The following is a 27674-nucleotide window of genomic DNA, read 5'->3' as shown; positions in this document are numbered from 1 at the left end:
ATCGGTCAATTCACAGCCTTCTGTACAAGATATTATGTGCAGATAGGTAAGAATGTGGTTGTATCTAAACACACAGCAACTATACAAAGCTTCGTTGCACAAATTTGTAAAACTGCATCACTAAATTCCTCAAAATCAAAAACTAAATTATGCACCTAAAGAAGGTTCTTTGAATAACTGGAAAACTACAAACTGTTCAATAAATGTTTCCAAAATATTCTTTCTTTATAATTTGCTTTACGTCACACAAACACAGATCTTATGACGACAATGGGACATGAAAGGGCTAGCAGCTGGAAGGAATTGACCATGGCCTTGGTTAATGCACAGCCCCAGCATTTGCCTGGGGTAGTTCAACATTTTTAAAATAGGGCTAAATAGGCAGCATCTCAAATTTCATGCACCCTTACAGTTGGTTTAGAATGGTCAATATCAATATCATTGTTGTCAATAACTGTAAAGATTCTTTATTTTAAGAATTTCAACGTTGTAATTTTAGTATCTCATGAGAAACAGTGCCTTCCCTAGGAACCATGGACTATACCATGGTGTGAAGGCTTCTGTCCCAACGAAGCAGAAAGTCGAGCCATAAGTGCAACCACATCAGATGGGTACTTTTCGTGAGACCAGACTGATGAACAGTTCATCAAAAGGGAGGTAGCAACCTTTCGGAAGTTGCAAGGGCAGCAGTCTAGATGATTGACTGATATGGCCTTGTAATAATATTTAGCAAGTCTAAGCTATGTTGATACTGCTATGCAGCTCTCTCTGCATGAATGAAGATGTACTGATGATGGCTTCCTCCTGGATAAAATATTCCTGAGATATAACAGACTCCCATCTGGATCTCTGGGTGGTGACTACATGAGAGGGGGCAATCATCAGGAAGATGAATACCAACATTCTGCGAATTGTTGTGGTAGGTTAGAGAATCTGAAAGGGAAGATTAAAGTTAGATGTCAGGCAACTACAGAATTATCATCACAAAATCAAACATGGGAAATGGTTTTTATAATGAATAAGAAAATAGGGCAGCAGGGAAGCTATTACAACCAGCACAGTGAATGGATTAGTGTTGTTAAGAATGAAGCCATACTTTTGAGTGTCAACTTAGTTAAATGTAACATAAAAACTTTCCTGTCTAACAATTTCAATATAAATTATAACACTATAAACATACCTGTAAAAAATATGCACTACTATGCAAAGAATGACATGTTTCCTTCTACAAGAACATCCTCAGATTCTATCCATCACTTAAAAACATGCGTATATATATATATATATATATATATATATATATATATATATATATATATATATGTGTGCAGTATTGTTTATGTTGCTTAAACTAGTTAATGATAGAGAGTTTAGTCATAATATGAACCAGTATTGACAAATAATAAATTTACAAGTATTAATATAATGAAAAATCTTCTGTACTTATCTAGGCTGCCGATGTTAAGTCCATTGTCACCAAACACTATTTCAAGACTGTGGTCATGGAGAGGTAAATGGAAAGTTTTGGCTATAGGACACTGCTTGCGGAGAGGGGAGGGGCAGTTTGGAGCATTGTGAATTCCTCCTACTGGATGTTAAAATCTAGTATACTGTGCTGTTGAGAGGGGAGGGGGAAGTAGGACGAGTAGAGCGCTGTGGAACCTTCTTTCAACACTGGAGAGGGGAGAGAGGGTTATTAACCTACTTCAGGTTATAATGTACTTTTATGTAATATGGATGAATGCAAGTTAAATATTTTAATAAATATAGTATTTCTTACAAAAGTGTACATAATTATTATATCCTCCTAGTCAATACTATAATATTTTTTACGTCCAATTAAGACGAAACTTTACACATAAATAGACATTTCGACCCGGCATTGGGTCATCCTTAACATAAATGAGATAAATGAAAAAAAGAACATAATACGGGAAACTTTTATTCAGATTATTTGTAGTAAAAAACAGGAACAGAACTCACAATTATTACACTCGGTTTCAGTCACATATTCCGCATACTCCCATTCTCCCGCAAGCCCCGGCCCATTTTCCCACTCCACTTCCTTGTAGCAACACGTCTTACGTCTTGACTGCGAGAGCAAGTCAGTCGAGAGCTGGACTCCACAATCAGAGAACACGAGAGATACAAGTAGGCCACATAATGTAAGTTAATTTTCGTTCTTCAGAATTTAATCCAATGTTTTTCCTGTTAGTCACCATCTTTCAACTCTTAATTTGATTTGTATTATCCATTTTAAAGACTAAAAATCAGACAGTTCAACTTCAATAATGCTTATGTATATCAGCCCATGTCAGAACACAACAACTAAGCCAACAGTATACAGATACTAGTTGAACCACACCAAGGGACAACAAAAACATTGAAACAGAAAGACCTCCAGCTCAAGACTGTTTTAACGATCAGCACCACCAGGAGTGGAGCCTGCGGCTTAATTTGATTCAACACGGGAAACCTCACCAGGCCCGGACACCGGAAGGATTGACAGATTGAGAGCTCTTTCTTGATTCAGTGGGTGGAGGTGCATGGCCGTTCTTAGTTGGTGGAGCGATTTGTCTGGTTAATTCCGATAACAAATGAGACTCTAGCCTGCTAAATAGTCGCATCCGGTATCTGTTTGTGCTACCGGCGACAACACATCTTCTTAGAGCGACAGGCGGCTTCTAGCTGCACAAGATTGAGCAATAACAGGTCTGTGATGCCCTTAGATGTTCTGGGCTGCACGCGCGCTACACTGAAGGAATCAGCATGTCCTCCCAGTCCGAAAGGACCAGGCCAAAACCTCCTTCGTGCTAGGGATTGGGGCTTGCAATTGTTCCCCATGAACGAGGAATTCCCAGTAAGCGCGAGTCATAAGCTCGCGTTGATTTTGTCCCTGCCCTTTGTACACACCGCCCGTCGCTACTACCGATTGAATGATTTAGTGAGGTCTCTGGACCGGTGCGCGGGATCTGCTTCGCGCAGTTTCCGATGTGTGTGGAAAGATGACCAAACTTTATTATTTAGAGGAAGTAAAAGTCGTAACAAGGTTTCTGTAGGTGAACCTGTGGAAGGATCATTACCGAAATTGTTTTATCAAAAAACATTTCGAGAAGGAGGAGTCGGACGGCCCCGCGCGGTAATCTCCTCCGGCGAGGCTCCCTCGAGGAGCGAGGCTCCTGCCGAGCTTTTAACGATCACCATTTTTTAACTTTCATCATGCTTTTAAGAAAAAACTTTTAAGCAAACATTTTATTTCATGTGTCCGATGTTTTTAATTCATTATACATGTCTTACTCTCTACAAATAACCTCAGCCTTTGTGGGTGGGGTTAACTTCCAATAAGTAACCAGGGGAACCTGACCCCTACAGAGCGCATCCTCAGGTGGTGGATAGGTGGTCCCTACAGTACGTAGGGCTGGTTGAAATACCCAATACAACCCGCGGACCAACACGTAGCCCAATTCCTGGGGGCTTTAAAATACTGGGACACCCTCTCTCCAGGGGACATAAATATGGCGGGCCCTTGCCCAGGGTTATGGATGAAGATCTCAATGGCATCTACAGCGGAGAAGATGGACTTTGGTATGGTGGAGATGGCGGAAGGGGCAAACTCGTACTGTCTGTACTCCAGAGGATCAGCTACAAAAGGCGTCTGACTCCATGTTAGGGGCGGCCTAATTTGAATCTGGCAGAAGATAATAAAATGCCTTTGGGAGTGGCGAATCCATCGTACAAAAAAAATTGAGTGTGAGTGAATCGAGGCCTCGGAAAATGCTAGGGCGTCACCCTGAAGTCACGCACAGTTCCCGGTGCTCTGGGGAAGCTGTGAGAAGTGGGCTACTAGACATCACAAGAATCGGCATCATCAATGTTATGACTTTGAATGGCAAGGTAGAAGCACTGATAAGAGTATATGGAGGAGAAAGACATAGCAATGATGGGAATGAGTGAGACAAAATGGAAGGGGAAAGGTAAAAAAGAATTGAAGAAAGGGTACAGATTATATTGGAGTGGAGGAAAGATGGCAACAAATGATGTTGGTGTTATATTGAGAGAAGACCTACAGCAATATGTGGACAAAATTGACCAGATCAGTGACAGGATAATTAAAGTTAGACTTGGACTTGGGAGTGGAAACATAGATTTTATACAGGTTTATGCATCCCAATCGGGGAATACAGACAAATGTTTAGAAGAGTTTCTAGAAGAACTGAAAAGTTGTATTGAAGGCAAAGACGTTATAACAACGGGGGACATGAATGCACATGCTGGAACAGACAGGCAGCGAAAAGAAGAGATAATTGTCCCCTATAGTTATGGAAACCAAGATGGAGATTTGGTAATAGATTTTTGTAGAAGGAATGAATTAATTGTTGGCAATACGTGGTTTAGAAAAAAGAACTCACAAAAAATAACTAGATATGGTTGCAGAGATAGAAAGACAAAGACAATGATTGATCTTATTCTGGTGGAGAAGGAGAAACGTAGACAACTGGAAGATGTGACAGCAATGCCAAGAGCAGATTTCGAAGGAGACCATAAAGTGGTGGTAGCCAAATTAAGACATGATAAAATAATGTTCATAGAAAAAAAGGAAAGAAAAATAAAGGGATGGAAGTTAAAAGAGAAAGAAATAAGGGAAAAGTTTCAAGAGGATATGAAGAAAGAAATTCCCAAAGATGACGTGAACAGTGTGGAAGAGGAATGGACATGTTTCAGAACTGGTTTTGTAAAGTGTGCAGTAAACACCTGTGAAAGACTACCAGGAAGGAAAAAGGAAAAGGAGACTCCCTGGTGGAACAGCAGGGTAAAGGAAGCAGTTAAAGAGAAACAAATGGCTTGGAGGAAGTGGATAGGCAGCATTAATGCAGAGAATTGGCAGAAATATAAAGAAGCCACACAGGTATGTAAGAATATAGTACAAGAAGAGAAACGGAAGAGCTGGAAAAATTTCAGAAACTTTACAGGAGGATATAAAGGGAAGTAAAAAGGTTTTGTATGATTTGGTGAAGAATAGTTTACAAAATAGGGAAGATACAAAATTTGTAAAAACTGAAACAGGGCAGATATTGATGCAAAGAGATGACATAGGCTACTAAAAAGATGGGAAGAATACTTCTCAGAATTGCTAAATATTAAATACAGTGAAGTAGATGAAAAGGAGCAAGAAGAAATAATGGGGAAAGAAGAAGAACAAGAAAGGACATATCGATATTAGAAATAGAGGAAGCCATACAAAAGATGAAGAATGGTAAAGCAGCAGGAGTGGATGAGGTAACTACGGAAATGATAAAAGCAGCAGGGCCAACAGGGCTACAGTGGCTGTATAGATTATTTAGAATAATCCGGAGAAAGAAGGAGATCCCAGAAGAGTGGAGAAAGGGTTTAATTATCCCGATATTTAAAAAAGGTGATAAAAAGGAATGTAATAACTAGAGAGGGATCACTCTTATTGCCCATGTAGCTAAGATATTTGAGAGAGTATTGGAAGGAAGACCGAGGAGGAAGCTAGAAGGAGAAATGGAAGACCGAGCTTGATAGCTGCAGTCGCTTAAGTGCGGTTAGTATACAGTAAACAGGAGAGAGTGGGTTTGAACCCCACTGTCGGCAGCCCTGAAGATGGTTTTCCGTGGTTTCCCACTTTCACACCAGGCAAATGCTGGGGCTGTACCTTAAGGCCACGGCCGCTTCCTTCCCATTCCTAGGCCTTTCCTATCCCATCATCGCTATAAGACCTATCTGTGTCGGTATGACGTAAAGCATATAGCAGCAAAAAGAGAAACAGAAGAACAGTATGGTTTTAGGAAAGACAGATCAATGTATGACCTGATCTTTACATTAAGACATATGATGGAGAAAAGATTGGAGTTTGGAAAAGACATAGTGATGAAATTTATTGACAATGAGAAAGCTTATGATGTGTGCCCAGACAGTTGGTATGGGACACATTAAGGAAAAAAACAAGTTAACAGAGTGGAAGTGCAAATGATAAAAGCTATGTACAAAAATTGTGTTAGTAGTGTGAAGACTAGTAGAGGAAAAACAAAATGGTTTAAAGTTGAAACTGGTCTCCGACATTGAAGTGTACTATCCCCCATACTATTCATCATAGTCATGGATGAAATTCATACGAACATTAAACAGAGATCGGGAAGACAGGCAACAAAAGCCATGTTGTTTGCAGATGAAAAAGTGATATGGGGTGAGGATGAAACAGAAATGCAAAAACAAGTATATATATGGAATCAAGAGATAGAAAAATTTGGCATGAAAGTAAGCACAGAGAAAAGTAAAACAATAGTGATGTCAAGGGGAAGGAAGGAAGGAAGGAAGGAAGGAAGGAAGGAAGGAAGGAAGGAAGGAAGGAAGGAAGGAAGGAAGGAAGGAAGAGAAAAGATAAAACTGAATGGTAAAATTCTGGAAGTGGTTAAAATTTCAAGTACTTGGGAAGTGTGATCACAGAAAATGGAAAGATAACCGAGGAAATTGGGAAAAGAATACAACAAGCAAACAGCTTCTACCAGAGTGTAAGGGGTATTTTGTGGAACAAAGATGTCCCGAAGAAATGTAAGAAAGTATTATATTCAACCTATTATGAACCCATACTAACCTATGCAGGTGGATCGTGGACTACCACAAAACGAGAGGTGAGCAGAATACAGGCAGCGGAGATGAAAATCGTAAGAGGTATCGAGGGCAAGACTAGAAAGGATAGAATTAGAAATGAAGAGATATGGAAAAGGACAGGAATCTTGAAACTTCAAGATAAAATAGAAACAACAAAGCTAAAGTGATATGGGCATATGATGAGAACGGAAGAAGAGAGAGAGTGCCAAAAAAAGTTTTTTCAGAGAAGTTAACAGGAAGAGAAAACGAGGAAGACCTCGAAAGAGGCGGACAGATTCAGTATGGGAGTGCATGGAGAAGAGGGGAGGAAAACCAGAAGATGTACGGTACTTAAAAAAGGAGAAGAGTGATGGAGAGACAGGCAGCGATGGAGGTCCTTGATTCACAACCCGACCCGGGAAGCTGGAAACGGGAAATGAAGATAATGATATATGTCTTACTGAGGATGACCGAATGCTGGGTTGAAACATGTCTATTTATGTGTAAAGTTTCGTCTTAATTGGGCGTACAAAATATTATAGTATTGACTAGGAGGATATTATAATAACTTTGTACAATTTTGTAAGAAGTTCAACTGTCAATACGGATCTAACATGAGATTCATAGTCTGTAATAAATAAAGTATGGAATTGAAATAACTATTAGATGCTATTATGATAAATGATAATTAATAAGTGTTGTCCAGATATTATGCGAGTAGCCTAGAGCGAAGAGGGGGGAATTTTTTAAGTGTGTATGGTCATTTAGGTTGGTTACATTAGCAGTTTTTGCGATGTAAATTTCGATTGCTTCTTTTATATTCAAGGATTTACATTTATTTTCGATGTGTAAAATTTTTAGATCTGTGTTGATGTCTATGAAATGGTGTGAACTGTAGTATATGTGCTCCCCGAAGCCTGAATGCTGATTGTATCAGATTACATTTTTGTATTATTTTTATCTTGTGTGGAAATTACGTTTTGTTTGACCTAAATTTGTGACATTGCAGTTAGGTTCTTGGCATTTGAGTTCATAGACTCTTGACTTTGAGAAAGGGTCTTTTTGCTTAGGTTGTCTCTGCAGTGTGTTGTTCATTCATAAGGCTACTTTTAAACCATGTTTCTTGAAAATATTACCTACTTTGTATGTGTTGTTGTTAACGTAGTTGAGAACCACATATTTTTCCTTGTCGTGTGGTGGTTTCTCTTTCTCAAAGTAAGGAGTCAATGAACTCAAGTGCCAAGAACCTAACTGCAATGCCACATACATAGGTCAAACGAAACGTTAATTTCCACACATGATAAAAAGAACACAAAAAACACGATCAGATATAATCGGCATTCAGCCTTCGGGGAGTACATATATGACAGTTCACACCATTTCACAAACATCAACACAGATCTAAAAATTTTACACATTTAAAAGTAAATATTTGAATATAAAGGAAGCAATCGAAATTTACATAGCAAAAAATGCCAACGTAACCAACCGAAATGACCATGCACACTTAAAAAATTCCTCTCTGCGAGCAGTGTGCTATAGCCAAAGCTTTCCATTTACCTCTCCATGACCACAGTCCTGAAACAGTCTCTTTATTATAATAGAGAAATAAAGAGACTGAGAAGGAGGTGCAGATTGGAAAGAAATAGAGTTAGAAATGGCTGTGGAAGTAAAGAGAAACTGAAGGAACTTACCAGGAAGTTGAATCCACCAAAGAAGGCAGCTAAGGATAACATGATGACAAGCATAATTGGCAGTCATACAAATTTTAGTGGTAAATGGAATGGTATGTGTAGGTATTTTAAGGCAGAAACAGGTTCCAAGAAGGACATCCCAGGAATAAGTAATGAACAAGGGGAGTGTGTATGTGAGGATCTTCAAAAGGCAGAAGTATTCAGTCAGCAGTATGTAAAGATTGTTGGTTACAAAGAAATGTCCAGATTGAGGAGGAGACTAATGCTAAAGAAGTATTAAAATTTACATATGATAACAATGACATTTACAATAAGATACAAAAGTTGAAAACCAGAAAAGCAGCTGGAATTGATAAGATTTCTGGGGATATACTAAAGACAATGGGTTGGGATATAGTACCACATCTGAAGTACTTATTTGATTACTGCTTGGTTGAAGGAGCTATACCAAATGAATGGCGAGTTGCTATAGTAGCCCCTGTGTATAAAGGAAAGGGTGATAGACATAAAGCTGAAAATTACAGGCCAGTAAGTTTAACATGCGTTGCGTGTAAGCTTTGGGAAGTCATTCTTTCTGATTATATTAGACATGTTTGTGAAACTAATAACTGGTTCGATAGAAGGCAGTTCGGTTTTAGGAAAGGTTATTCCACTGAAGCTCAACTTGTAGGATTCCAGCAAGATACAGTATAGCAGATATCTTGGATTCAGGTGGTCAAATGGACTGTATTGCGATTGACCTGTCTAAAGCATTTGATAGGGTAGATCATGGGAGACTACTGACAAAAATGAATGCAATTCGACTAGACAAAAGCGTGACTGAATGGGTTGCTATATTTCTAGAAAATATATCTCAAGAGAATCAGAGAAGGCGAAGCTTTATCTAACCCTGTAATAATGAAGAGGGGAATTCCTCAGGGCAGTATTACTGGACCTTTATGTTTCCTTATATATATAAACTAGCAAGATACCCGTGCTTCCCTACGGTATTATACTGAAATTTATAATTAAATGCTTCACGTTTTATATATAATCCGCCGAAATTCGCGATCTGACTCGTTTTCTGAGAGATTATGGCAAAGTTCCTCCCATTTTTCAATCTTTCTTTCCATCAATCGATTTTGTACTTCCCGGGCTAGGTCCAGGTATGCTACCCGGTCAGTCGGGTCCCTAAATCTTTGCCATCTTTTCCTGTAAGCATTTTAATGTGGATCAAATCCTTGAAGAGATCCGGCATGGTGTCGCCTTGGATGCCTTGGCGGTACTGAACTGCGGCTGGACTGCATTCATAGTCATTACCCGGCCAGGACCCGTTTCCAGCGCGGTCCAAACATTTTGACGACAGTCCAGAACATTATTATTATTATTATTATTATTGATGTTCTGGACCCGACAGCAAGATGCAAGACTGCTACTTGGCCGTAAATTACATCTGCTGCCATTGTCATTACTTACAATGTGACCAGCACCATTGCCGCGCTTAGGCAAGTGCGCGGGATTTCTGGTGATACGAATGATATACCTACTTCCGCGCATTATTGACCATATTATAGATGTGGACAATTGCACGGTCAATATCATTCCTATCGTTTACTTCAAATGTGTTTAAATTTTCATTTATATGCTACGAGATTCTACTGTAATCTAACTTTAAGTTTTCCAAAAGAAAAGATGGCTCTTGGAAATGAACCCAAGAAAGACTAAAAATGATCGGTTTATGATCAGAATAAGTATATTATGAACAGTAAAATCAATTGGTCTCAACTACTTTTTCACCCCAACGACGTTAATTTGATCCCCCTCTCCCCCAAGAATAAAGAGGCATGTTTCTTTATGTTTAAAGGAGATTCCATGCCTGTTACTTTCAGTTTTGAGACATGAGTATACCCATAAAAGTAATTAATTTTTTTCACTTCCTTTCACCCCCCCCCCCAAGTGAATTTTCCGGCAAATAATACTTGTTTCTTTAATCGTAAAGGATCTTCTAAATACCAATTATCACGACTCTACCATCTTCAGTTTTTGAGATATGTGTCCTCTTAAAAGGAATTCAACTCCGTTTCACACCTGCCTCCCAAGATGATTTCACCCTAAAACGCGTTTATCTTTGTTTTCAAAGGAGATACAAATACCAATTTTCATGTCTGTAACATCTTAAGTTTTTATTAGATGTACTGTATGTACCACATACAATTAATTTTTCAATTCTTTCACATCCGCCACTCCCCCCCCCCCCCTCATTGGATTTTCCGAGAATACATGTTTCTTTACTTTTAATGCAGATTCCAAATACCAATGTTCAAGTCTGCAAAACATTTCGTTTTTGGGATAATAGTATCTTCATACAAATATTTCAACTATTTTATCAATTACCCTCCCCCCTTTAAGTGGATTTCCAAAACCAAAAAACAAAATTTTCCTTTATTTTAAAGGAGATTTCAAATACCTAAGTTCACGTCTGTAAAATCTTCAGTTTTTGAGATATCAGTGTCCTAATTAAACGAATTCAACCCATTTTTCATTCACTCTTATCCCCCGTCCCCCAAAGTGGTTTTTCCGAAACAAAAAATAGATGTTTCTTTATTTGTAATAGAGAAAAAAATACCATTTTTCACTTCTGTAACATATTACGTTTTTGATATATACTGTAGAAATGCTCATTTTAAAATTTCACCCCCTTTTTAGTTTCCCTTAAGTGGAGTTTCCAACAACAAATCACCAATGTTTCTTTACATTTACAGGAGATTCCAAATAGCAATTTTTATGTCTGTAACATTTTACGTTTCTGAGATACACTGTAGTTATAATCTTTCTAAAAATTCACCCCAATTTGTCGTTCCCGTTTAACCTCCATTAATTGGATTTTCCGAATACAAAAAATAAGTTGTTTCTTTGTTTTTAAGCGAGATCCCAAATACCAATTTTCAGGTGTGTAATATCTTCAGTTTCTGAGATATAAGTATCTTCATTAAAGGCATTTAACCGCTTTTTCACCCTTTTTGACCCCTCCTATTGGGATTTTCCGAAAACAAATAATACTTGTTTCTTTATTTTTTAAAGGAGATTCTAAATACCAATTTATACATCTGTAAACTTTTAAAGTTTTGAGATATAGATACACTCATTTTAAAATATCACCACCCTATTCACCCCCCATTAATTGGATTTTCCTAAAACAAAAAAATACTTGTTTCTTTATTTCTATAGGAGACCCTAAATACAAATTTTCAGGTCTGTAATATCTTCAGTTTCTGAGATATAAGTATCCAGATTAAAGGCATTCAACCCCTTTTTCACCCCTCCTATTGGGGGTTTTCCGAAAACAAAAAAATATGTGTTTCTTTATTTTTAGAAGGGAATCTAAATACCAATTTTTAGATCTCTAAACTTTTAAAGTTAAAAATCCTCCCATAGCGAGCACCTACATTGTAATATAAATGTATCCTCAAAATTTCATTTGTTTATGTCCAGTAGTTTTGGCTCGGCGATGATGAATCAGTCAGTCAGTCAGTCAGTCAGTCAGTCAGTCAGTCAGTCAGTCAGTCAGTCAGTCAGTCAGGACAAGTTACTTTATATATATAGATGATATGAGTAAAGAAGTAGAATCAGAGGTAAGGCTTTTTGCAGATGATGTTATTCTGTATAGAGTAATAAATAAGTTACAAGATTGTGAGCAACAGCAACATGACCTCGATAATGTTGTGAGATGGACAGCAGGCAATGGTATGTTGATAAACGGGGTTAAAAGTCAGGTTGTGAGTTTCACAAATAGGAAAAGTCCTCTCAGTTTTAATTACTGCGTTGATGGGCTGAAAGTTCCTTTTGGGGATTATTGTAAGTATCTAGGTGTTAATATAAGGAAAGATCTTCATAGGGGTAATCACATAAATGGGATTTACAGATCTCTGCACATGGTTATGAGGGTGTTTAGGGGTTGTAGTAAGGATGTAAAGGAGAGGGCATATAAGTCTCTGGTAAGACCCCAACTAGAGTATGGTTCCAGTGTATGGGACCCTCACCAGGATTACCTGATTCAAGAACTGGAAAAAGTCCAAAGAAAAGCAGCTCGATTTGTTCTGGGTGATTTCCGACAAAAGAGTAGCGTTACAAAAATGTCGCAAAGTTTGGGCTGGGAAGAATGGGGAAAAAGAAGACGAGCTGCTCGAGTAAGTGGTATTTTACAAGTAACTGTTCTCATTTTGGTTCCGTATTGAAGATGACGTATATCACAAATATTATTATAATATGTATAGATCCACCTGTTCAATACAATCCAATATTTCATGTGGTTAAAATTTATACATAATACGTAAAAGTCATAGGTACATGTTACACCCAACATTTTACTCTACAGTTTATAAGATTAGAAATATCCCATATCCATTAATTTTTAAGATTGATATAGGCTGATGATGCCCGTAAAAAAAGGGTGAAACATGAAATAGTGGATTGCATTGTATTGTATTGAAGAGGTGGATCTATAAATATTATAATAATATTTGTGATATATGTGGTATGTTCCGGGTTGTCAGCGGAGAGATGGCGTAGAATGACATTAGTAGACGAATAAGTTTGAGTGGTGTCTTTAAAAGTAGAAAAGATCACAATATGAAGATAAAGTTGGAATTCAAGAGGACAAATTGGAGAAAATATTCATTTATAGGTAGGGGAGTTAGGGATTGGAATAACTTACCAAGGGAGATGTTCAATAAATTTCCAATTTGTTTGAAATCGTTTAAGAAAAGGCTAGGAAAACAACAGATAGGGAATCTGCCACCTGGACGACTGCCCTAAATGCAGATCAGTATTGACTGATTGATTGATTGATCTCAGTGCTTGGTGACAATGGACTTAACATCGGTAGTCTAAATAAGTACAGAAGTTTTTCCATTATATTAATACTTGTAAACTCATTATTTGTCAATACTGGTTCATATTATGACCAAACTCTCTATCATTGACAAGTTTAAGCAACGTAAACAATACTGTATTAAGTGATTTGATAGAATCTGAGGATGTTCTTATAGAGCAAAACTTGTCATTCTTTGTATAATAGTGCATATTTTTTAAAGGTATGTTTGTAGTGTTATAATTTGTATTGAAATTGTTGTGTGTTTGACACACTGAACAGTTTTTATATTACATTAGATTAGTGTTGTCGAGATCGAAACCAAGCCAATGCCCCCCACAACAGTGCAGATCTATATGCCTACTACCGGTACGTCAGTGGATGATGATAAAATTGAAAGAATATTTGAAGAGATAGAAGATATAATACAATATGTAAAAGGAGATGAGAATCTAATTATATTTTCAATTTGAAGAAAATTTCCGAGCAGACCAACATCCTTTTTGAGGCATTGCATAAAAAAGTTGTAAACTCATCCTGTTATTCAGAACTCTTCTAGCAAGATTCTCCCCCTCCAATGATTCCCCTATCTCCTCGACCCTCTGCTCCCTGCAGCTAACAACTGACTTGCTTTGTAGTCTGTTGGTTCCTGTTGTAGGGCACATATTTATCACTGTTCCAGAGGAATGCGACGGGCTTCGGCAGCCGGCACATTTCCTATCCTCTCCGCTAGATGGGGGCTTCATTCATTCCACTCCTGACCCGGTCGAATGACTGGAAACATGCTGTGTATTTTTCATTTTCCGTCTGTATGTACAAGCATCATGACAAAATGGCTGAAGAGAATTTAATAAAAATCGGGGAATAAGGCACTACAATCTACACTGACTTAGCAAATGTCATGGGACAGTCACCTAATAGCGTTTGAAGCCGCCTCTGGCCCTGCGAACTGCAGTGATATGCCGTGGAAGTGAGTCGACAAGTCCCTGGTAGTCCTCTGGACGCAGCTGACACCAAATCGTTTGCAGAGCGGCCGCAAATGCTGGTCTTTTCGTGGGTGCAGGATCCATGGCACGGAGCCTGCGTTCCAGGACATCCCAGATATGCTCGATAGGGTTCATATCGGGGCTCCTGGGTGGCCATGGCAGTCATTAGACCTCCGCTGCATGTTCCTGGAACCATTCCCGGGTGACGTGGGAGCGATGTGGCGGCTCGTTATCACCTTGAAACACCGCAGAACCGTCTGGGTGCTGGAAGGCCAAAAATGGGTGGAGATGGTCTCCGAGCAGTTCAACATACCACATACCATTCAAAGTCTCTTCCAGAACAACTAGGGGGCCCATTCCATACCAGGAAAATGCACCCCAGACCATAACAGACACCAGCGCCCTGGACCACACCTTCCAGGCAAGCGGGATCTATCGCTTCATGTGGTCTGCGCCATACACAGTGCCTCCCATCGGCATGGTGCAGTTGAAATCGTGATTTGTCCGACCACATTATGTTACGCCATTGTTCCAGTGTCCATCCCTGGTGACTGGCGACAAATGCGTGTCGTCGTGCCCGATGACATTGGGTTAACAGTGGCACCCGTGTGCGGCGCCGGCTCCCATACCCCATAGAACCCATGTTCCTACGAATTGTCCACTGGGAGACGTGTCTAGCACGGCCTGTGTTGAACTGAGTCGTGATTTGTTGCACGGCTGCCCGTCTGTCACTATTGACAATCCATCTCAGATGTCGCCGGTCACGGTCATCGAGGATGGCTGGACGGCCGGTCATTCGTCTGTTGTGGACGGCGACATCCGCATACAACCATTCACGATACACCCTGGACACGGTTGATCGTGTGAAGCCGACTTCCCGCACCACTTCCGAAATCGCACTTCCCATCCGTCGGGCACCGACGACCATACCCCGTTCGAATGGTGTCAGCTCACGATGACGTTCCATGTTACACCTGTCACATGCACAGCCACTGCTCACAAGGTCTCCTATACAACTGCCGCTGGCACAGGGGGCGTGTGGTGCGCAGACAACACACCTGCGCATCAGTGCTCCGCTATCCCATGACATTTGCTCAGTCAGTGTAGGTTATAAATCTTATTCAGGCTGAGTGAAATAGTAGTTTAGGGGAAGGCCTAAAATTTAATTCTCGAAAATTTGTTTATCAGTGGTTCTATCGATAAATACCACATAACTAAAGTTATATAGAATTTAATTGATAAGTTTATGTTGAAAGCGATCGGCCAGTTTTTTCTCCCCTTGCTGGCTTGCTGGGCTTAACACAAGGTGAGGTTTTTCTGTCAGGATAAACTCCCTTAGCCTTTGATAGTCCTCTATCCAATCCTCAAGGCAGCAGCATTGTGATAAATTTGTGTGTTGTTTCCTACACACAGGTTTCATCAAACCTGCTAAGGGAGAACTCCTCTTCCCACAGCAGTTGGTTTCTCCTTTAATTTGCCTGTTTGATACTGGCTGCCCGGCCCTCAACCAGACAGTTGCAGGTAGTACTGTCTACTGTCAAATATGGCAGCAGGATGATCCTGACCTGACAACCTAATAATCAAAAACACCTGGTTCAAAAAGCATGTGAGCCATAAGATCACAAGGTACAGCTGGAAAGGAGAGCAAAATTCTCTTACTGACTATGTCATTGCAGACAAAGGGGCTGGAACATTTATTAGAGATGTTAAAAGTGCTGCCAGGAGAAAGTTTAACTAGTGACCATAGGTCGCTAGTAACCACCTTAGGAAACATCATGGTAGAAAAAAAAATACCAGGCGTAAACCGAAGATAAAAGTTTGGGAATTGGAAAAACCAATTAAGAGGTCTGAATACCAGATGAAAATTAGGGACAAACTGCCCAAATGTGAAGTGGGAATAGATGAAGAAGAATGGCTTGGATTTAAAAAACAAAACTTGGTGGACATTGGCAAAAAATTTAGCAGAGTTTAGAGAGAAAGAAACCCCATGGTGGAATGAAACCGTCCAAACAGCAATAAAGGAGAGAAATGAAATGAGGAAACTAAGAGAGAGGGAGAGAGAGAATGTCAGAAACGTGTGGCAATGAATGAAGAGATGTTAGAAGAACTCAGTCAGCTGTACAGAGACCTGAAGCTTAAAGTGAAAAGAATCATTCCTAATGAGAAAGAGAAAACCTGAACTGAATTTGCACAGAAACTAGAAGAGGACATCAAAAACAACAATAAATCATTATTCAGGTGGTGAGAAGGAAAGCAACTATGAAGGAATAAAGGCCCCAGAGAAAGAAGATAGAAACCAATTGGAATGACAAAGATATAAGATATGGGTAGAAATTCAGTAAGACTTGCATTACTTTTATAGCATGATAAGGATGTAATATGTTGGCAATCTTAAGTGGAATACCTTGTAGAGGAGAGATGTGTTCACTGCGACAGATAAGAACCCACCCCCCGTCCCCCAGAAGTAATTTTGCTTTTATAACTTAATAGAATTTATCACGCGCTATAGTCCATCGCCTAACTATGTATCAACATTTCCAATGGGTGAGACACAATGGGATATGGCATCACTCCAAGCAATAAAGTAAAATGAATTCCGTTACCAACCCGCGCACAAGAAATACATAACTGCCCAGACCAATGGAGGTGTCACACGGGACACTAGAGGCCTAGGGCCGCTTCGTGGCTTCTAACCTGGGGCCTTAAGCCCCCAGACCCCCTTTGCTTGATCCAGACCAATGGCTTTGTCACTAACCTACCCTAACCAATCTCGATCAATGGAGGTGTCACGCGGGACACTAGAGGCCTAGGGCCGCTTCGCGGCTTCTAACCTGGGGGCTTACGCCCCCCTTTGCTTGATCCAGACCAATGGTCTAACCAATCCAGACCAATGGCTTTGTGACTAACCTACCGTAACCAATCCAGACCAATGGAGGTGTCACGTGGAATACTAGAGGCCTAGGGCCGCTTCGCGGCTTCTAACCTGGGGGCTTATGCCCCCAGACCCCCTTTGCTTGATCCAGACCAATGGCTTTGTCACGAGATTCATAAATTCAAAAGTAGCGCCGCTGCACTAGGATTAGTTCTTTATATGAACAGTTGGCAGCTCTGTATACCGCACAATGAAGCCCTTCGTGAGATGCGAGCGAGACAAATGACAGTGCAATCGTGCCTAGATGCGTGCGCTGGAAAATGTAAGTTGTTCTGAATTTTTGTCAAGATATGAGATGGGACAGTATTTTGAAAATTTATATAATAGTGAAAATGTACATATCAAGCAATAGCAGAACACAGCAAAAGAAAATATTCGAAATATGGAGCCTCCTATAACAAGGATGTAGAAATTGCCCTAAAAACATGAGTAAAGCCAAGGCAACAGGCATAGATGAGGTAAGCGTTGACATGATCAAGGCTGCTGGAGTGCAAGGATTGCAGTGGTTGTTTAGGGTCCTAAACACCAATTGGAAAGAAGAAAAACTACCCAAAGGCTAGACTAAAGGAGTCATCATACCTCTATTTAAGAAAGGCGACAGACAGAAACCCAGCAACTACAGAGGCACCACTCTACTATCTCATGGACTCAAAATAATGGACCGAATCATAGAACAGAGACTAAGAACCATGATTGTACCACAGTTTGAAGAGGAGCAGTATGTTTCAGGAGGAGTAGGTCAACAACAGATCTAATATTTTCTGTAAGGATGATCATGGAGAAGCACTGGGAAAAAGGGAAAGATGTCATCTTTATTTTCCTAGATATTGAGAAGACTTACAACAGTGTACAGAGAGAAAAAATCTGGGAATGCCTTAAGAATAGATCTATACCATGTGATTTAAGTGCTTGGTGCTTGTTGTTTTAAGGGGCCTAACATTTGTGATTTAAGTAATAAAGTAAAATGCTGTATGACCATTGCCAGAGTTGTGTCCAAATAGGGGATGGGTATTCAGAGTGGTTTGAGACTAGGCAGGGTGTACAACAAGGCAAGAGCATTATCCCCGCTTTTATTCATCATTGTAATGAATGAAGTTAAGAAACTCAACAACACCTCTGAATTTAAAGTTCTTGCCTTTGCATATGATGTGGTGATATGGGTTGATAGTGAGTCTGAAGTACAACAGAAGCTGAATGACTGGAATGCTATATTCAAGCAATTTGGTCTCAAGATAAGCAAGTCAACAATGACAGTGTTGCCTGTTAGTCGACAGAACATCCGTACTAACATCACTTTAGATGGATCCAAGTTGCAACAAGTCCATCAGTTCCGCTATCTTGCAGTGTAGTAACAACAGATAACCGATGATATGCAGAAATCACTAGTAGAGTACTGTAGTCTTCCAACTCTGTGATGTAAAGGTATTCAATGTAAAGGGAGTCCTTCCTTCTTTCATGATTACCTCTTGTCTTATTCTTCAAGCGATCGTGGACCAGCCATGACCACTTGTGGGCCAAGACCCACTCTGCATCCGCCGACCGTGTAAGAAGAAAACTAAATGCAAAGGCTTACAATATCAAAAGTTCATAAAATTTATCAGAAAACTTCTGTGGGATAAGCAAGTTCCATTAAGATAAAAATTAGTACTCTACAGGACATTTTTCTACCAGTTACCCCACATACAGTCTAGAAACCTGCATTCAAACCAACAGAAATATCGGCAAACTACAAGCTGTGGAAATGAAGGTATTAAGAACTATGATTCAGAAAATGACGAGGGATAAAATAATAAACGATGAGATATGCCATCGATGTCCAAGTGAAAAAATTCCCTTAGCGAGATCTGTGTCGAAATGGTTTGGTCATATCAAAAGTATGGACCCACAAAGAACAGCTAGAGTGTGGTTTGAGAAGGAAATCAAAGGCAAAAGATCAAGAGGTTGGCCAAGGAAGAGATGGAATGATCAAATTAGAAATTATCTAACTGAACGAGGTCTGGATTTGCAGCAGCTAATGGAAGAAAACCACTAGATGGACAGAAGTAAATGAAGAGCGCTCATTCACCGCATCCAGGAAACTGGAGCTGGTTCAAGGTGATGGCAATCATTTATGACCTATACATTTTTACCATACTGGCTATGATAAAGATATTCATGGATTTGGATTATTGTTGCTAAGTCCATAACAATGTCGAGCCACGAGAAAATGGGGGAACAGAATTTAATGAAAATAGGTATGTACAGTCGGAGGATAAGGCACTATAGACTAGGCTATAAATAATTTTATTCATGCTGGATGAAATGGTAGTTTAGGGGAAGGTGCCTAAAATTTAATTTTTAAATATCTATGTTGTTTGTCCTATCAGAAAGTACTACATAACAAAAGTTATAGAGAATACAATTTCTGATAACTTATACAGTTTTATTGTACCAACTATAATAATAGAATTCATGAATTCAGAATTCTGTTGCTCAGTCAATATCAACGCCGAGCATTACTAATATGGAAATATTGATCAACTGTGTTAACTGGCAATGGGGTTTGTCATGATTGTCATAAGGTGTAAAATTGCATGTTGTCGGTCCATATCAACAAGGAAAATTGTGATTATAAAAATGAGAACAAAATCGTAACCGAATGATTGCTTGAAGAATAAGACAAGAAGGAATCATGAAAGAAGAAAGGTAAGCGAACTGCATTGCCATTCGGTATTCCAATGGTGTGGTGAGAACCCTCAGACCACAGTACTCTCTGCTACTTCTGTTCTGTGAATGTGAAGGGATTTAACAGCAGCAACAAAGGTAACATTGTGTATCCAAGCAATATTCGCTCTGCAATTTTACCCGTTCCTCACGACCCTGATACACCAGTACCACAGCGTCCAAAACATTTACAGAATTGTCCCTCTTCTGAATCTGACGCAGAAATGGCGGGTGCTAACTCTGACTGTAATTTCTCCCCCGAATGTGTTGAAAAAGAACTGAGACTGTTCGAGCAAAGTGCATTTAATGACACGTTCAGGATCTCGGCTTTACAAAGGAATCTGCCAAGTTACTTGGGTCTAGACTTTGTGAAAGGAACCATGTTGGCACCAGGGACGACGTACTATTGGTACAGACATCGCAAACAAGAATTTACACCCTTCTTTTCTGAAGAGGGAGCCTTGGTTTATTGTAACAACATTCCGGGGGTTATCTTAAAACTAGGAGCACCACAGTATGACCCTATTGACTGGAGACTTTTCAACAACGCCTCCAAGCGTAGTTTGAAGTGCGTCCTTCTTTACAATGAAAACAAACTTGCATCCATTCCCGTTGCTCATTCAGTTATTATGCGAGAAACATTTGAAATGCTGTTTTGTAAACTGAAGTACTAGGAACACAACTGGCAAGTGTGTGGTGATTTCAAAGTGATAGGTATTCTGTTAGGTTTACAAGGAGGTTACACAAAGCACCCCTGCTTTCTGTGTGAGTGGGACAGTTGAGCACGGTTACATCACTGGACTAAAAAAGAATGGCCACGTAGACAATGGATTGTTGGGTCGAAAAAATTAAACAAGAAACTCTTGTCCACAAGAGCAAAATACTGTTACCTCCGCTCATATCAAACTAGGGCTTATGAAGCAATTCGTTAAGGCGCTAAACAATGAAGGTGAATGCTTTCAGTACCTGTGTCACCGATTCTCAGGCATCAGTAATTCCAAAACCAACGAGGGTATTTTTACAGGTCCAGATATCAGAAAACTTCTTTCTGATGCTAATTTTGAAGACGTTATGTGCGCTTCAGAGCAATCGGTATGGACAGCATTCCGGAATGTGGTCAAAAATTTTCTTGGAAACATGAAGGATTCAGACTGCAAACAAATGGTGGATAGATTGTTTGATCTTTCCAAGATTTGGCTGCAAAATGAGCTTGAAAGTGCACATGTTACATTCACATCTGGACTATTTCCCTGAGAACCTAGGAATGCTGAGCGAAGAGCAAGGAGAAAGATTCCATCATGATCTACAGGAAATGAAACACAGATATCAAGGGAAATGGAACAAAAACATGCTGGCAGATTACTGCTGGTTACTAAAGAGAGAAGGTCCAACTACTTCTTACACACGAAAAGTGAGGAAAAGAAGTTTCTTTTACTAAGGCAGGACATTATAAAATTGAAACCGTAGACTAACCATTCTCAGTACGTTATGAGGCTTAATGCGTGGTAAATTTTGGTCCATTTTGCTGTGTTTTTCTACAGATCTTAACACAATACACTACATATCTTTATACTATGTTCATGAGTATACCAGTGTAAGATAGCAGTGTTCAGATGGGTGAAAATAATAAGAAAGAAGTGTTTTATACGTGATAATAGTAATCTTGCATGTGCGCGTGCTGCATATTTATCAAATTTTCATTTTGAATTTTCACAAAAACCTGATGTGATAGGGCAAAACTGACTTCAGTTGAAGAATAAGCATGCCCGAAATATAAAAGATCTTATGTAAACTTTGTGCGATGATTGAAAACTTTGAATTTGCAGGTCAGTGTAATCAGATTGAAAAACAGACAAAAAAAAAAAAAAAAAAGGATTAAAACATCCCATTACAGTAAGTGTTGAAAATGTTCTTCCTCAGCCTGTAGACAAGCATTGTAGCATGTGATGATACTGGTCCACTCTCTGCAATTCAGTTTCATGAATTTTCAAAATTTTGGTGTGAATTGCATTTTTCAGTTTTATGGTGTGGGGGTTACTTCTCTACACTATATCTTTCAAAGTATCCCATAAATAGACATTGCAAGGCATTACATTCCGAGAGAGAGTTGGCCATAAACTTGTACTAATTATGCTGTCCCCCAAAACATCACACACTGCATTAATTAAATTACAAGCGGTTTTTGTGTAGCCCCATTTGCTGAAAATATCCGAGCGACTTTCATTTGAGGAAAAAAATTTGTTCAGTTGTATCCAATGATCAGCCATTGCATTATGACCACCCTGACCCAGGAATATTTATTGCACTTAGAGGGAGGAGAGGTACACATGATATGAGGGCAGCATGGTACAGTAAGAGAAACAACGACCGAGGAGATGAATGTTATATTTAATGATTTCACAGTAAGCTATGTGGGATCTGTTCATTTGCCAAGGGCAGAAGACCACATATAATGAAAATGTAACTTATTTGTGTATAGGGCCTAGTGACTGGTACTTAAATTCAGAAATTAACCTTCATTATACATGGTATGTATAGTATGCGTACCTTTTGGCGATACACGGACACCCTAGTGCTGAATTGGTCGACCTCGGGTATCTTCGAGATTCGTACTGACAACCTCTGAAACACAAACTATGAATTGCTTATGTATCGCTGTGCGACATCTGGCGTACACTTTACGCACTAGTACTGATGTTGTTTACACAGCAAAGCCAAACTATAGAATTCATGTGTGTATGACACAGTTGTTGGCTTAAGATAACAAAGGTTTAGAAAATTTATATCGATCGATCATTTAATCGATTCAATTCAGATTTCATTTCCATTCAGTTGGCAGTATTTCCGGAACCGGGAAAGCTCCCTCCTTACTCCTCAATCCTGTACAAAGAAATATCGCTAAAAGGTGCGTGGACTGTATGTATGTATGTGTGTGTATGTATATCTACCCCTTAGACCTATTTCCTGATACAGGACAAGGGGTGTGATAAGATGATATTTTAGTATGGTACGTTTTTACAGCCAGCTGCCCTTCCTGATGCCAACCTCAGTGGAGAGGCTAATGAAGACTGAATGATGGTGGACAAAATTGGGTAAGGAGGTGGAAGGAATCAGCTGTGGCCTATGAATAGGAATTGTCCCAGAATTTTTGAGGACCATTCAAAAAGGAAACGAGCTGGAGGCTATAAAATGAAAACTACTGAAAGGATCGTAATGCAATTACCTGTAGAAGAAGGTGCGGTCCTTATAAGAGCACCGAGGTCCTAAACTCACTGTTGGAGGGACATAGGTGCACACCACATGACGACAGAGCGAGCAAGGGCACTCGATCGTCCACTGCACCCAGTCGTGCTGACAACAGTGAAACGCAGGCTTCAAAAGAAGAGCAAAGGGTGTACAGTGTTCCCTGACAGTAGAAGGGTGAGGGGAATGAAAATTCATCGAAGAATGGCACAAGTGTACGGAGAACATTGCATGTCTGTTGCAAGTGTCAAGGCGTGGCATAAGTGATTAAGGGAAGGACGGATGTCAGTGGCTGATGATGCACGGTCTGGAATGCCTCACCGCATTACTGATGCCATTGTCCAGCAGAGGGATGCCCACATTATGCAAGACCGGCGAGTTATGGTAGAAGTCATTGTCGCAGACGTCGAAGCGAGTGTCGGAAGTCTTCACACCATCATTAAGGACAGATTGAAATTTCGCTAGAAGTGCGCCCAAGGGGTGCCTCACAGTATTCAACCAGCACAGGAAGCATGTCAAATGGACCTCTCTCTTGAACATCTGCTGCGCTATGCCAAGGAAGCGGACTAGTTCATGTCTCGTCTCCAGCGACCAATCGTGACAGGGTGCCATCACTTCGAACCCAATTCAAAACGACAAAGTCTCCAGTGAAGCATGTAGGGTCGCCGTGATCCAAAAATCCAAGGTGAGCTAAAGAAGGCTCTGAGAGGCAAACTATTTACCTCGTCAAGCAGTATGTTCGGAACTGGTTCACAATACAACCCCAGGAATTTTACGAGGCGGCTATTCACCACCTTGTGTCGCAGTGGAACAAGTGCCTCAACAATGCTGGACAATACTTTTGAAATAACAGTACAAGTTTTCATTTTATAACCTCCGGCTCATTTCTTTCTTAACGGTCCTTATACCTAGAAGTGAAAATGAAAAACTACAGAAAACCACTCTCAGGACAGGTTATGGTGGGGCTCAAACCCACTCGCCTCCCAAATGCAGAGTTTGTTCCATAGCCACAGTGCATTAACACGTAAACCCACTCCACTCCTTCATAATATAGGGTCCATCACAAAAAACGTATAAAAACATTTAACAGATGATAGTGTATTGTTTTCAGAGTTGCATTAAATTATCTGTGAAATCTATAGTACCTATGGTGTTTTGTCAACAGATGTCTGTACCCATATGGCTCTTATGACAACCATGTGACATATGATAGTGAATCAAAATAGCCGGGATAGGCTTGAGGATGTTTGAGAAACATAAATTAGTTGTTCAATTTTGAAAATATTCCGGAAGTTCAATGTGCACCGAGGTATGGGTTAGCAGCACAACCTCCAACACACTTGACAGTTACATGGCTATGTAATAAGGTTTGAGACGCATGGTAGCATTTGTGATTTGCACAACGGAAGATCCAGAAGACCTTGTACAGCTAGAATCCCAGCTTTTTCAGCTATGGTCTTAGAAAAGTTTGCTGTATCGCTTCAGAAGTCTGCTACACAATGTATTTGTGAGACACAAGTTAGCCATGTGAGTGTACGAAGCATTATGAAAGCCGCTAATCTGAAAGTGAACGTACCAAGATTATTGCACACATTAAAAAGGACAATCCTGATCGTTGAACGGAGTTTTGCAGACCCTGCAGGGGCACTGAATAGGATGAAGAGGTGCATTTGAGTTCCCAGCACGTTCAGCAATTTCACACCTCTGGACTTTTTGTATGCAGGAAACCACCTATGCTGGAGGCCCTTCGTTATGAAATTACAGCAGCAAGTGCAGATTTTTTTTTTTTTTTTTTTTCTCGTGGTTTAACATTTCACTAACACCTCTAAGGTTTTGACAATGGAAGGATTGGAAACAGCTAGGATCAGAAAGATAGCACCTGTGGCCTTAATTAAGGCATGATGAATATAAGAACCAGTGTGAAGACTCGGCCATTATAGCACGGTAGTTTGTGGTCCCGCCACTGCAAGCGATTATATCCAACACGTGCTGCAGTAATTCCGGCAAGCCAGATATAGAAAAGTGCGGGAGAAGTTACTGTGCGAGATATTTCAGTCAATAAGTTGAATTGTCTTTGCTTTCAGTTCCTAAACTCACTTCATTGTGTGTTGTGTACTTCAAGCATGGCTTGATTAATTTAATAGTTCAGCATGCCGTACTGTTTTGTGTCTGGCTGTAAGTCAGGCTATGGTAGAGTAGTTTATGATGTGTGTTTTTTTTTTGCCACCGAAGGAGAGAAATCAATTTGAAAAATGGGCAAGAGCTATTCCACAGAAGGATACCGAGTTAATGCGTAATAGCAGATAATTTTATAGTCAATGGTGAAAAGGTGGATATCTCTCGTGTGAGATGGAAATTACGTCCAGTGCCTCACATTTTTCCCTAATTTGCCGAAATACCATTTGAATGAGATTAAGTCCCATGAAACTCCCAAAAGGAAAAATAACCTAGACACCATCAGAAAAAGAACAAAGAAGTCTGAAGACGGGAGTGCAGCAGCAAATGGGGATTTAAAAGATCAGTCTAATGCTGATAAAAATTTGGGTCATTCTAGTGTACTTTATGATGCCGATCACTCAAAATGCGCCTGAAAATTGCTAATCAAAATTTAATTTGAGCTAGATCCAGTCTAAACTCAGCAAAATTGAGGATTAATTTGCTGAAGAAGCAGGTTAGAAATACACAGGTATTTCATTATAGAGATATAGTTCATGGGTGTTTGTTTTAATATGCTGGGAGTTATGTGCTATTCATCTTTATATGTATACTCCAGTAACATCTGCTTTCCGCATCATGTGATGAAGGTCTTAGCTCTCATTTCCATGTATGGTTTTTCCATTGTACCCTGCCGTAGCATTTTAATTGAAAACTCTTACTGTTTTTTAAAAGACAGTATGTATACTTACCAATTACGTAGTAATACGTTTCCCCTGGCATCATTCCTAAGACCAGATTATCGGTACTGTGGAGCTTGCCCATTCTAGAGGTGCCTGGCGGGGCACGTTTGAACTTGGAATCCTCACTCTTGCCCTTATATTCATCATGATTAAAGTACAGCATTTGCTTGGTGTGAAAATGGGAAACCACAAAAAACCATCTTCAGGACTGCTGATGGTGGGATTCAAACCCACCATCTTCCGAATGCAAGCTCACAGCTACGCAACCTTACAATAAAGAAAGAAAAAGATAATATCCACCTTTTCAATACTATACATTACGTGAAAATTTTACATTTTTGTTAAATCATCACGTTTTTTGTACATCTGGTACCAGTTTTGATATGTACAAAAACGTGATGATTTAACAAAAATGTAAAATTTTCACATAATATATAGTATTGAAAAGGTGGATATTATCTTTTCTTTCTTTATTGTGAATCTTGATTCAATACGGAACCTGAAGAATGAAATTCTTAACGTTAAATACGCAACCCTAACCGCAATGCCAACTCACTCGGCATGTACAGAAATCCCTGCAAACACACAACCAACGTTGTTCACGTAACCATTTGCCATTATGATACAGTAAGTTGCCTCTGTGGATCAGCGGTAGTGTGACAGCCTCCAGATCCCAAGACAGCGGGTTCAAACCCGGCAGAGGCAGTCTGACTTTTAAAGGGCGGAAAGAAGTCCATTCGACACTCCATGTCGTACGATGTCGGCATGTATAAGATCTCTGGTGACACATTTGGTGTTTACCCGACAAGATTAATTAAATATCAGCTATAGGCACCCAAGAGAGTTTTGGTTTACTTGGTCTGCTATCTAATAGGCCTTATGTAAAACAGAACGTAGAAATTGACAAGCAGACAGACAGATGGCGTCAAATTGAAATGTCTGTACACGGTAGCTGGGGCCATACGATTATTATTATTATTATATGATAAGAGTATGCGTTTGGCCGCTAATGGCAAACATTCTGAGAAACGAAAGGAACAGGTGCATGAAGCTTGTATTAAATTTATGATATAGCCTATAATTAAGTTCAGTACTAATACACAAAAATGAATTTGTGTTCGTTAAAATGTGTACAGTAGGCTACATATTTCCTTTTGAAGGACCCTGTATTTTGAAAATTAATTATTTAAACATTGCTAGCTAATGTATATTTAAAAAAAAAAAAATTTGTCCAGGATATATACAGACTTCAGGAGCATGACATTTGTTTCAAGAGTCTGCTACATCAGAGCTAGTAACCTTTAAGGCAAGATGGAAACAAAGGAGTAGACCTATAGAGTGATCTATAGAAGATTTCATCTTTGAGTGTAAAGAAACATGAAGCAGAAAGAGTAATTACAACAAGCATCAGTTATAACTCTTACCACAACAAAACCTGGAGGGACTTTCTCTGGATCTTCTATGATGTGTATACTTGTAATGGGTCTATCATCAGGCAAACTTTTATAAACCTGGTGCATCATGATCAAAATTTCTCCTCTTGAAATTGCTACACATACGATTACGACTCTTACTAGCTGAATATCATTACTGATCAGCTGTCATATAGGTCCTGTAAGCATAAAGGAAAATTGAAGTTTATCAAAGGGGGAAAAAAAGGAAAAGAAGTAAAATTGACAACAAAAGGCAAAGCGGATTTAAGTAAGATTATGCAAAGGAAAAAATTCAAAAACATGTGATTAATCGTGGAAATTGTGAAAA

At 39.6% G+C, this 27674-nt stretch overlaps 1 protein-coding gene across 1 annotated transcript in view; it reads right to left on the bottom strand.

Moving 5' to 3' along the window:
- Mvb12 (multivesicular body subunit 12-like Mvb12) overlaps window positions 1–27674 on the bottom strand; it is a 125616-nt gene that overhangs the window by 97636 nt on the left and 306 nt on the right. The window contains exon 2 of the mRNA XM_067137356.2: window positions 27338–27525. Coding sequence (XP_066993457.1) covers window positions 27338–27436 — 99 coding nt within the window. The 5' untranslated portion in view covers window positions 27437–27525. The remainder of the gene's footprint in view (window positions 1–27337; window positions 27526–27674) is intronic.

Source organism: Anabrus simplex, chromosome 1 (assembly GCF_040414725.1).
Source record: "Anabrus simplex isolate iqAnaSimp1 chromosome 1, ASM4041472v1, whole genome shotgun sequence".
Lineage (NCBI taxonomy): Eukaryota > Metazoa > Arthropoda > Insecta > Orthoptera > Tettigoniidae > Anabrus > Anabrus simplex.
The sequence above is the reverse complement of the archived record's forward strand: the minus strand, read 5'-3'. Positions and strand labels throughout refer to the sequence as shown.